The sequence below is a fragment of the Argiope bruennichi genome, chromosome 10 (genome assembly GCF_947563725.1).
Source record: "Argiope bruennichi chromosome 10, qqArgBrue1.1, whole genome shotgun sequence".
In the NCBI taxonomy this organism is placed as follows: Eukaryota; Metazoa; Arthropoda; class Arachnida; order Araneae; family Araneidae; genus Argiope; species Argiope bruennichi.
The window spans coordinates 109,304,437-109,316,491 of NC_079160.1; the positions used below are offsets into that span (position 1 = coordinate 109,304,437).

Genomic DNA, 12,055 nt, shown 5'->3' on the forward strand with positions numbered 1-12,055 from the left:
GTTTGATTGATTTATAATTGAAGTTAGACAAAATTAAGGGATCTTATCAAGTAAATTTGGGACAGTGAAAAATACTTATTTTAATCAATAATTTTAATTAATTGCATTTAAACATGTTTTCTCTAAGAATATAAAATAATATACCTTCTTAATATGTAAACACCTATTCTAAAATTTTCTTTCTATTACACAGGTCAACAGATATTTTTATACCGAGATATTTAAAGCTAATTTCGTATGAATTTGAAGCCTTAAGTTTGCCTAGGAGATCAGAATTTTTGTTATAGTATTTTATTGAAAAAAAAACATTACACTATTATAAGTCAAATTCAAAAATTCTAAATAATTACTTACATGCATTCAATTTACATTGCAGACAAAATTTCCAAAGTCAGGAAGTTATTTCAGAACGTCTTTGCAAAGTTTAATTGCCACAATATTTTTTTTCGGGAAATTTACGAATTATTAAAGAAATATTTTAATTATAATTTTTATATATCTTATAGAGTTTTTCTTTTTCCTTTATAACTAATTCGTATTTAGGGATTGAAATATCGGAACAAAATTTCAATAGCTGTATTCGGTATTTTTTAGATCTTAATACCGGTATTAGAAATTTTAGAAAAAGAAAGAAAACACAGGTGTTTTTTTTGTTTTATTTGCCAGTTTTATTAGAGAGTGTAAATATCACAAAAAAAAATTGTAACTTATAAATTATAACAGTATATAAAGAATCACAAAAAAGTAAAGGAACATCTTATTTATTTAAATCACAAAAAAAGTGTAAATATCACTATTTAGTCTATGGTACTATTACAAATTTTTGAAATATGATCTTAAAAAAACATAATGCGTCAATTGTACTGTCATTAAGCCTCTAACGTAATTTTGTGCAAAAATTACCATCTGTTGAAAACGCTCTTTCGGCATCTACGCTAGTGGTGGTACTGTTAGCAATGCGCGATATATTTTTTCTTTTCCAAGTATTTACCTCTAAATCCCTCATCTTCAAATAAAACGATTTGTCGTCGGGTGGTTTTGGATATAGCTGATTTCTGCATTGTATTTTGGTTCGTTGAAATTCTTTTATTTATCGCTAATTCTAATTTTTGTTCAAGAGACAATTCCTTTTCACTATCGATATTAGTGTCATCAAAATCTTCGATAACTGAACCGAATTCTTCTGAATGTGGATAAGTCTGTGGGTAAAAAATTCTAAGGGTAAAAATTCTGTGGGTAAAAAATTCTAAAATTCTAAAATTTACTCTAAACTTAATCAGATTTGAATTGGTTATTTTCTTTTCTTCTTTTTCAATTGCATTTTTAAAATCATCATAAATTAAATAAATTCCATAAAACATTTTCTACTTCGGTATGCCTTTCTTCTGTGCGATTTTTCAATGTAATATATAATTCTTCAGATAGAGATGTGTGCTGCTCTTTCAGTGACTGCAACATGAAATTTATTGTTGCATTAGCTGTTAATAAATTAGAATCTCTCTGACATAATGCTTCAACAGTCAGTTTTATTGGAAGTAGAGCTGATGCAGTTCTGGATATTGAATCGAATTTAGTATCTGAAAAATTAATTTACTAGTTTAAGTCGATTATTGCTTTTTGAATTGGATTTCTCAGTTTCAAAAATCATTCCATCATTAGAAGTAAACTGTTCCAACGTGTTTTAGAATCTAATGTTAACATGTACTCTGTTTTATTTTCAGTTAGTATATATTTTAGTAATATGTCATTATTTATAGGGGAACGTTTAAATATCTTAACAATTTTTCGAACTTTATAAATTATAGGAAGCAATTCTTGATCGGTTAATATTTCATCATCATTAGCAATATATTCTTCAACAATTACATTATCATTATCTTCATTGTGAATATCACTCTCACTCTTACTCTGTTCAAAGTTGGAATCCGAAGTTTCTATATCCACAGTATTTGGATTCTTCTGTTTTTTTTTATTTTTTGGTATAATACATGTATTATTCCTAATTGAATTCCATGAGCATAGCACAATTGCTGATTTGCACCAATCAATTTTTAAACTTTTTTCATAATTGTTGCTCTATCAGTCGTTATGGATACAATATCTTCGTTCAGGGATAATCCATGTTTCGCTAATTGGATTTAAGCAATTAATTAAGCCGTTAATTAGCTAATTAATTTCGCCCGTTAGGGAGACATAAAAACAAAAACGCATACTATTTTGCTATGTTCGCGATCCCTGAACATATAATGGAGACAATTTTAAAAATTTCTAGTAAATACCAAAAAAACGGTATTTAAACTTGAAAAGACCGGTATTACGAAATTGTACAAATGGCTCAAAATACCGGTATTCGGTATCCCGGTATACAGGTATTGCAATCCCTATTCGTATTGTATAATAATATTTGATGTTTATATTTTTGTGAATTATACCTACTTTCTTTGTACAATTACTTTATAATTCAATGTTGTTTTTTAATTTTTGTGTGCTTTTTTTTAACCTTGCATTATTTGTATTATCTTTTTTTTTATTATTAAATTGTTTTAAACATAATTTTTTCTTTGTGTAACCTTTTTTTCACCTGTATTTTTTGTATTATCATTCATTTTTATTATTCATTTTTGACATATGTAATTTCACCTATATTTTTTTGTAGCATTTGCTGTTAAAATATCAAGGATGAAATTTTAGAAGATGGGCAGTCTTCTAAACATTCTTTCCGACATATTATCTGCCTTTATTTTCTGTGTCATAACAATCGAAAAACTAACATTTAAATCAAAACAGTGAAATAATCTTATAACTGATCAGAGATAATTTTTTTGTGGATATTCTTCTTATATCTCCCATATCTAATAAATACACTGTTTATAACTCACCTGTAATTTTATCCAATCTCAGAAATTCAACATTTTTAGTTTGCAAACAGCTGCTTCAAGAAATGATTTGTTGCATTATTAAGATTTATGAGTAGATAGATTCACTGACCGCATATAAAAATGATGACTCTGACACTCTTCTAATGAATGATAAAATATTGTCAAAAAGAATGTTCTTTTTGCAATTGATTAATTAGAACATCCATTTATGTAGCTGTTGAATTAAATAGCTGCCATCAGTGACCAGTTGTATTAATTATATTAATCATGTCTTTCCTACCAAAATCGATGAACTTCATATATCACAGCAATAGAAAATATTATTCTAAATTGAGTAATGAGCATTGAAAGTTCTGATTAGTTAGCAGTCTGTTTAAATTGGTGAAATCGGTACAATTGTTAAGGCCAGAGACTGTTCCGTAGTTTCAGTTTACATATTCCTTTAACTGTCAGGACCGTGGGGAGCAGGTTACGATGAATGATGTATTTAGGAAGTGAAGAGCTATTAATGAAAAAAAAAGGCTCGATATCCGTGCAGTGGTTATGGTTGCGTAATTCTGTCTTGAGTTTCTAGCTTAGACGGGAGTAGTGATATAATGTTTTTGATAATTTTTTCAAAAATGGAGAGTGATGAAGAATTGTCTACTCGTGATATATGTACAGAAAATTAATTTTCATAAGATGAAATCTGATCATTTGGTCGGGCAAAAGAATTGTTTCCTTGATTTACCTAATTATTTTAATTATACATATGATTAAATTATAGTAATGTGTTTATAATAATAATCACTCTATGTGTTCTTTTAGTTTTTTCTTATACAAACACAATAATGTTTTGCGTGAACTATTAAAATGCAATGAATATAACAAAATATACATTTGGACTTGTTTTATTTAGTTGACTAGGTTCAAAATTTGACATATTTTTGCTATTTTTATGTCAAGATCATACCAAATTTCATTCATCTAGCCGTTTCATGCATCAGCCAATGTTTACCTTCTCTTCACATATTCTCTTCAATAGACAGATAATCAAACCCTTAAAAGATTTTGTCAATCGATCGATAAATATTTCTAGAATCGATGATAAAACTATAATACAAATTTAACACAATGTTAACATTGTAATTTTTAGTTAATCTTGTTCAAATTCATGAGGACAAACAATTTAATAGACTTTTTCTAGTCAAATATTATTGAAATCCAAAATTTTTCCGACTTATGAAATTTCATTATTCTAATCGTGTTAGTGAAATATAATTCTCTAAAACAATTTTGAATCTTATTGAGGCTTCAAGTTTCGAGATCCATCAAAATCTTGAATACGAATTCGTTCCAATACGAATTTGGTCACCCAGTCACAAATGATCGTACACCCCAGTTTTCAAAGACTCATAACGCACATTTATTTTGCAATCAGGTGTAGTATTCTTAATTTCAACCCATTACGCTACGGATCAGCGTACAGAATGTTCGATGCCTTAAATTTTTAAAACAGCAAATGTAAACAAATAATATCAAGTTATTGTCTTTGTAGTTTGGTTAATTTTTTGTGCAGTTATTATAAATCCAATCCGAAACGTAGATACTAATACAATAATAATTTTGCAATCAATAATAAAGTTTTATTTGAGACATTTCGCTATTGCAATCAACGTATGGTTGATTGATATAGCGAAGTATTAACTCTTATTTGCTGGTTAAAATAGAAATTACAGTCAAATATATAAGCCATGTCTTTTACATCTTTGTTAAACAACTAAATTTGTTATATTATGTGAAAAACTGTTTTTGTAGTTTTAAATATTTCACATGAGACTTAATGACTCTCTAACTACAAATATTATATAAATTATGAGAAATATTGCCTTAGGGAGATAAACTGTATAACAGCTCTACGTAAATAATGCAAGATGTTGATTCAAAGTTCATTAAGCTAAGGATCATTGTTAACAAATGGATGGGAGAGGGTTCTATCTTCTATGGGAAGTCAAATGTTATAGAGCAGGCATATTAACACTGCTTAGGTCTCCAGATTATATTTGTAAATCTACTTTTTCTAAAATGTTATATGAACAGAAAAATTGTCTTTTATTTTTTATGTATTTTGATAGCGTCAAAGAAATTAAACATTCGTATTTCTCATTTCTTTGTCGAAAATAGATATCAATTTTTTTTCTTTAATATTAATGAATTCGGTTATGTTTCATCAGTTTGATTATAATGAAAATTACCATCTGCAAATAATTAAGTTTAAAGATTATAGCTTTTGGATATTTCATAAACTTAAACCAACTTTACTTAAAACTTAAAAACCACTAATTAATTTTTAAAGTATATCTTAAATGATGAAGCAATCTACTATTCAAAATGAGTCATAAAATATAAAACCAAAGAGTTTCATTTTGAACCGTAATAGGCATTGTAGAGATATTGCTTTACAGTATTTTGTTTACATTCTTATTTTTATATCATGTGAAATTAGATTTGTGATTGATTAAAAGTTAGAATAACACCAACGGTTGAAAGATGACAGCACACTTGCGAAATACGCGATCCTGTGTCTATTTAGGGTCCGCTAGGTTTCTATGTAAATTTTTCTTGTCATGTGACTACGCATGGAAGCAATAAAATAAATTTGTAACAATATCTCCAATGGCATTTTAAAGCTTTTATGACAGCGAAAAACATTTTTTTACCTACATTAAAAAAGCTTCGAGATTTTTTAAAAACAGATCAAAACGTTTAAAAAAAATATCAAATGCTTCTTCTTATCAGCATATCGCAAAGAACTAGCAGCTTAATGTTCTTTCATTTTTGTTGTCAAAGACGACAAATTGCCAAATCGCCGCCCATAGGCCCGTCAACTACTCAATAACAGTTAGAATCACCACGAGAAAAAAAAACATAGCAATATTTCAAGAAACCACTTAGCCAGTGTACTTATTCAAAGCCTTTATTTCATTAATACATATATATGTTTAATTAATTAGCAAAGAAGATGGCTGCCACAGTGGCAAAAACATTGAGGTTTCCGAAGTTGTCAGGTCGGGTGTCTTTCTCATCAGCTGGGAGAATCAGCTCCTCGCAAAGAGAGTTGCTCAGCCTCTGGAGGGGAACGAACAGCCAGTCGAACAAGACCTTGTTTATTCTTCCGCAGTTCTCTTCGACGGTCTCACGCGCACAGGTGGAATAAGGTTTGAACAAACTATAAATGAGAAATTATATAACTGTAATAAAATGTAAAATATATGTTCCATTTAAAATACATATACACTCTTACAACAATGACCTAAATAATTTTAATAAAAAATTTTACGACCTATGGAAACATCTGCTAACAGTATCTCATCTCTTGTTATTGTTTAAATATAAATTCAATTTGATAAAAATAATTTCAAGTAATTATTACAGTTTTGAACTATTAATTATTTTTTCTGTTTCTCGTTTTATCTAACAATTTAAGTATGTTTTCGACAAAGTGTTTAAATATAGCAAAAGGAGATTTATAAAAGAAATTATTTTATAAAAAGGTATTATTGATTGAAATGAGAATGCCAAAGGTATGAATGAAAGGTATGAATTGAATCAAATGCCAGGGCATCTTGAATAATGAAACAAGAATTAAATGCTTGCATTAATTTCAATCACAGTGACTTTGTTCTTCACTTGCCGTGCATTTATTGACTATAAATTTCTAAAGCATTCTGCGCATTTCACTTTTCATTAAAGAATTATTGGAGGATTACATAAATCAATTTATTAAAATCGTCATACATTGTGGCAAGAAAACTCATGATCTTGCACGTCTATACTATTCGCACAATAGCTTTATTGCTCCTGATTTTTTTTTTTTGAAAATATACGGCTAGAAAGTTCAGAATAAACTTGATATGGCACCATGTGACTTTTATTTTATCTAGTGAAAGACACTGCTTCATTTGAAAGGGAGAAACAAATGGGGAAAATGTGAATTCGATGATTTTATATTCTAGGATGGCAGGTTAGTTTCTTTTTTAAATAAATAAAAAAAATGCTCATTCTAAGAAGAAAAAAAAAAGCCTTCGTATCCTGATTAAAAAATAGATTTAGCTTCCAGTTCATTTCTCTTCTTCGGGAGAAACATTGGAATAATTCAATCTTTGACTCACCTAAATAGAAATATCTTCATCGTTATTTTTACTCAACATACAATGAAACCACTTACTTGCAAACCTTTTTGTTCGACAAGATGAAATCTTCAGGAGTCTTAAGGTCACTCATAGCTTGGTTGATTGGTCCAACACATTCACTCGCGTTCACAGATTTCTTATAGCATTCCTTTTCTTCGTCGAACCCTAAAGCAAGATTAGACTTAGTGCAACTTGAAAAACAGATCTGTACAAATGACTATAGTACCATTTTCCAAAATACATATGTATTTTTTTACTAAATTAAGATCTCTTTTTCTATACCCATAAGTGTAACCAAATGTGACGCATTTTGTTTCGTTCTGAATACTTAATTACCTTGCTTCTTTTTTTTTTTTTTTTTGTATTTCATCACTTATTCAAACTTGAATTAATCGGACTCGCTTCATGTAAGTAAAGATGAAATTTTGAAACAGATTTTTTTTATTTACTTCTTAAGTTCATTTACTTATAACAATGCTTTCATTTATTTGTTACATTGCTTTAAAAATTCCAAACTATAGATATATATTAATTTAACTACGTTTCGAATCCAAACGATGCAAGATGCAACCCGCATAGATGAAGTAGAGGGACTGTAAAAGTTTTCTCTGTAATCATTAATATTATTAACCATACCAGTTTTTAGAAATTGTTATTTTCAGATTCTCTATTACAGACAACAGTGATAAAATACATGAATGAATTCATGATGAATACATAAAGGAAATGAAAACATAAGTAAAATATCCCGGATGTAAAACAATTCAATTGTACATATTTTTTTGTATTGGAATAAGAAAATTTTTAAATCTGATTCTTAAAAATGTTTAAATATATTTTTAAAGATTCCGAATACATTTCTTCGTCATTTTATATATATAATGTAGAAAAAAATCGTAATTAATGCAAATAATTAATTAAAAGACATAAAATAATATATCCGTAAAGAATATCCGTAATTGGAAGATAAAAAGTTATAAAGTATTCAGATGTATTTGTTAACATTAATGAATTTTCTTACATTTCTTGACGGCGTCGGTTCTGCAAATTCTCGTAACAGCTATTTCGAGTTCGAAGGCAGATGTTTTGAATGACATGTCGCATTTATAAGCATTTCGGGTAAAACACTGTATCTGATAAGAGAGTTCATCGCCTGAAAAAAATACATTGATTTATATTATTAGATACAATTTGAAGACATAAATGGCAACTTCATATAGCCTAAGATTGCAAAATAAATATAACTATGTGTATGAATATTATTATATTGTATTAAAAACACAGACAAAGAAATCCAATGGTATTTAGAATATTAATTGAATATCGAAAAAAAATACAATGAAATAATTCTAGCAACGGCAAAATTAATCCACTTCGAAAAACACACATTATAAATGTTTCAAGTAATGGTTTCAGCCATTTCAAGTAATAGTTTGAACCTTTATTAAAATATCATTCTTTCTTAATGGTTTTTTAACAATTTATTTATTTTTTCGAAATATTTCTATGCAATTTTTGAAAATATTAAAAATATTTATTAATATATCGCTAAAATGAAATAAATCTAGTTAAAAATAATGATTTCATGTCAGGTTAAGATCATATGCATGAAGAATTTTTAAATCCTATTCATTAAAAACACAATGAAATATATAGTTTTTAAAATATTAGCTGAATATTAAATAAAAGACAATGAAAGAAAACTTAATGAGACAAAAAAAAAATCCACATCAAAAAATATTCATTAAAAAAGGTTTCAAATAATGGTTTCAGCCATTATTAAAAAAATCCTTCCTCATTAATGATTTTTTAAAATATTATAAATGCATACTAATATATCACTAAATCCAAATTAATCTGGTTAAATACAAAAAGATTTCATGTAAAGGCAAAATCACATTTTTGAAAAAATTGCTAGTTAAGAGGTTTTTTTACCTATTAATTATTTTCATCGAAACAATCATATGCGAATCCGGAAAATAGCTTAAATGGCTGCTAATATATTCTTGAATTATATATATATATTTTTTTGTAATTTAAACCTGCTCTTTCAAAAATTAATATCCTAAAACGGACTCCGTAGGCCGGAAGGCGATACTTACACAGAGTCATCTTGTCCATTGGAACGGGTTCCCTGACGCAGTCTTTGAACACCTTTCTGAAGCACTCCGTGTCGCATTGGACAGTTCCAAAGACAACTAAAAGAGAGAGAAAATTTGTTTGTGAAATCAGATATTAAGAGGTTTATTATGAAATATTTGTTTCTGCACAATTTTTCATGTTTGTTAACAGCTGTTCAATGATTAATTTTTCATTCCATTTTAATATCAGTCAATATCAAATTTTTCAGACGTATGCAAAATCTGAAGTATACATCGGAAATATTCAAATATGTACTTTCGATGGCAATTTCTTTAAAATTCCAATTTTCTTCTTATTGCTTTAATATTTCTAAATTATTTTGTTATTTAGTGAATTTTAAATAGTTTTATTCCATTCCGAGATCACATTCCACTTGGGAATTTGTGAAAAAAAATTAATTATATTGTTACAGAACTAATGAAAAACGAAATATGTTAAAATTAAATATAGAAAAATATTTAATAGAATGTTAAATATTAAACATGTTTATACTAAAAATGTTTAACATTTTACATGTTTTTTTATTAAATCCATGGAAATGGATACAAAATCACAAAAAGCATAGACACTTCATTTAAGATATACATCTACGAGCAATATCAAAACAATAGATATTTTGAATCATTAATTAAAAATTAAAATTGATTTCAATGTGATTGAATTTCTTCTTCTTTGAGGATATTTCTGCTAACGGCTCGTTCTCTTAAGACATCAACTTTTGTCCTGTTCTAGAATTCGATGAAATTTTTTCTTTCTTTGTAGTTCATAAAATAGCATTTTTCTTAAATACTATTTTTATTTTTCCTTTTTCGTATTTTTTTAAGAGAGCGATTGTATTTCTATGAACTGCTGGGGGAAAAATTCAGAGATCTATTTCATGAGACAATGAAGCAAAAAAATGATTACAAAAGGTGATACTAAAAAAAATTATTTTATAAATTTATTTAAAAAATTGTATTGAATAATAATTAAATAAGTTTAAAAATGATTAGAAAATATGATAATATAAGATATAGAAGCTTTTGACGGAAGAGAATATTTCTTGCAAAATATTTTGTTTGATTCCAAACGATTTGTGTTACAAAATAAACACAGGTGACAGCATGAGAGAATAGTTCGGACGATTCGTTTAAATAATTATTTGTATGAATATTATAAACTATAATGGTAATAGATAAATTTCACCAGAAAGTAGATGTTAAAACTAAAATGTTATTACTTTGTTGTTAAACGTTTCAGGGGGACGGTGGAGTCTATTAGGCACTTAGAGAATTATTCACTTAAGATTATGAAATTTTTTAACGCATATGTATTGAAATAAATGTATACATCAAATATCTAACAAAAATAATTCTTTAAATGATATATATTATTAAAAAAATATTATAATTTGTTTAAGTATTTCAAAACATTCCAGCCATCTTAATTTTTAATTTTTCTTCTATTATTTTTCCTTTATTACTTAATATAAATTTAATTGGAGTAAAACAATGTATGAGTTTCTAATTCCAATTTAATGTTAATTTTTTAGAAACATTTTTATCCAAACTTACCGAATTGCCATAAAAATTTTATTTTTTTCTGAACTGAAATTGACATCAACTATCTATAAAAAGACTCAGAAATATAAAACGCATACCCTATTTTCTTTTAACGTTTAACTGAAATATTTATTAACGATTCTATTTAATTTCCTCAAAAACTATGAAAATTAAAGCACTAAAGGAAATTAAGGACGTACGAATATTGTAAAGACATTTTAATCTAAAACTGCAAGACATTAAAAGGTATTTTTCACTCTAGGTTCTTCAGATATTCACTTTATTGAAAAATAAATATTATGACACTAGTTTAGTACAATATAAACATATATTTTAGTGTTGAAACGATAAAAATAAAATTGCACCTTTTAATCATTTTTGCATTTTTCAAAGTCCACTGACCCCTTAAAAGTGACAGATATCGCAGCAAATTTGAAGGTAGGAATGACATTGCTCAGAAATACATGATCATGTGTTTGTCATTTATAATTTTGAATGTTTTCTAAATTCATTATATAAAAATTAAATTCATATTCTATATAACTATAAAACGCCATGAGAATGAACACTATACATGAAGAAAGAGCCGAAAAAATGTCAGAACAAAATATTAGCGATAGCGTGATCGTCTGATATTAAAGGCTCGAACAGTTGTTGTTACCTGCAGTTGCAAACAAAATCAAGAACTTCATGTTGACCTATGAGTTTTCGAGCCGAAATCTCTTTGCTAGATTGAGAAAGTAAATAAGATTACTCGAACACCATAATTTATAGGCACTTTTATCTTTCTCACTCTGACATAGAAGAGATAATTCATTAATCTTAATGCATTTAAACTCATCGAAAGACATCTGTGATTAAAAAAGTAACTTATCGCATTATTCAGAAATTCAAGCATCTGTTTTAGCCAGAACTGAACATTTCAAGATATGAGCGTAAGGAACGAAATCACAAGGGAATATCAATCAAATTAGATATCAGTTTGTTTGTAACTTATTACATCCTCTGAGTGACATAACGGGTTCATACTTGAGACCTTTTTTTGAAATGTCTGTAAATTTTAAATATGAATTAGAACTTAATTTCGGTTTGTCTCCTATAAATCCACATTGCTATATTACACTTATATACTGTAAATTTAAAAGGAAAAAACTTTTCATTGTTTTGGAGTTGCAATTGAATATTTCATTAAATCATGTGGATTGATAGGGATAACACGAGAATGACAGTGAATATAATAAAAAGATTTATTTTACATATTACGAAATAATTTTATTTTTTATGTGCTGAGAATAATGAATTCAATCTAAACTGAAAAGTG

At 27.3% G+C, this 12,055-nt stretch overlaps 1 protein-coding gene across 1 annotated transcript; it reads right to left on the reverse strand.

The window, feature by feature from the left end:
• Positions 1 to 5,819: 5,819 nt before the first annotated feature.
• On the reverse strand, positions 5,820 to 11,516 carry LOC129988905 (uncharacterized). The gene is made up of 5 exons (XM_056097192.1): positions 11,396 to 11,516; positions 9,154 to 9,249; positions 8,073 to 8,204; positions 7,087 to 7,216; positions 5,820 to 6,087 (listed from the first exon to the last, which is right to left on the reverse strand). Exons 1-5 carry the CDS (start codon positions 11,424 to 11,426, stop codon positions 5,865 to 5,867), a joined length of 612 nt encoding a protein of 203 aa, XP_055953167.1. The 5' UTR covers positions 11,427 to 11,516; the 3' UTR covers positions 5,820 to 5,864.
• Positions 11,517 to 12,055: the final 539 nt, after the last annotated feature.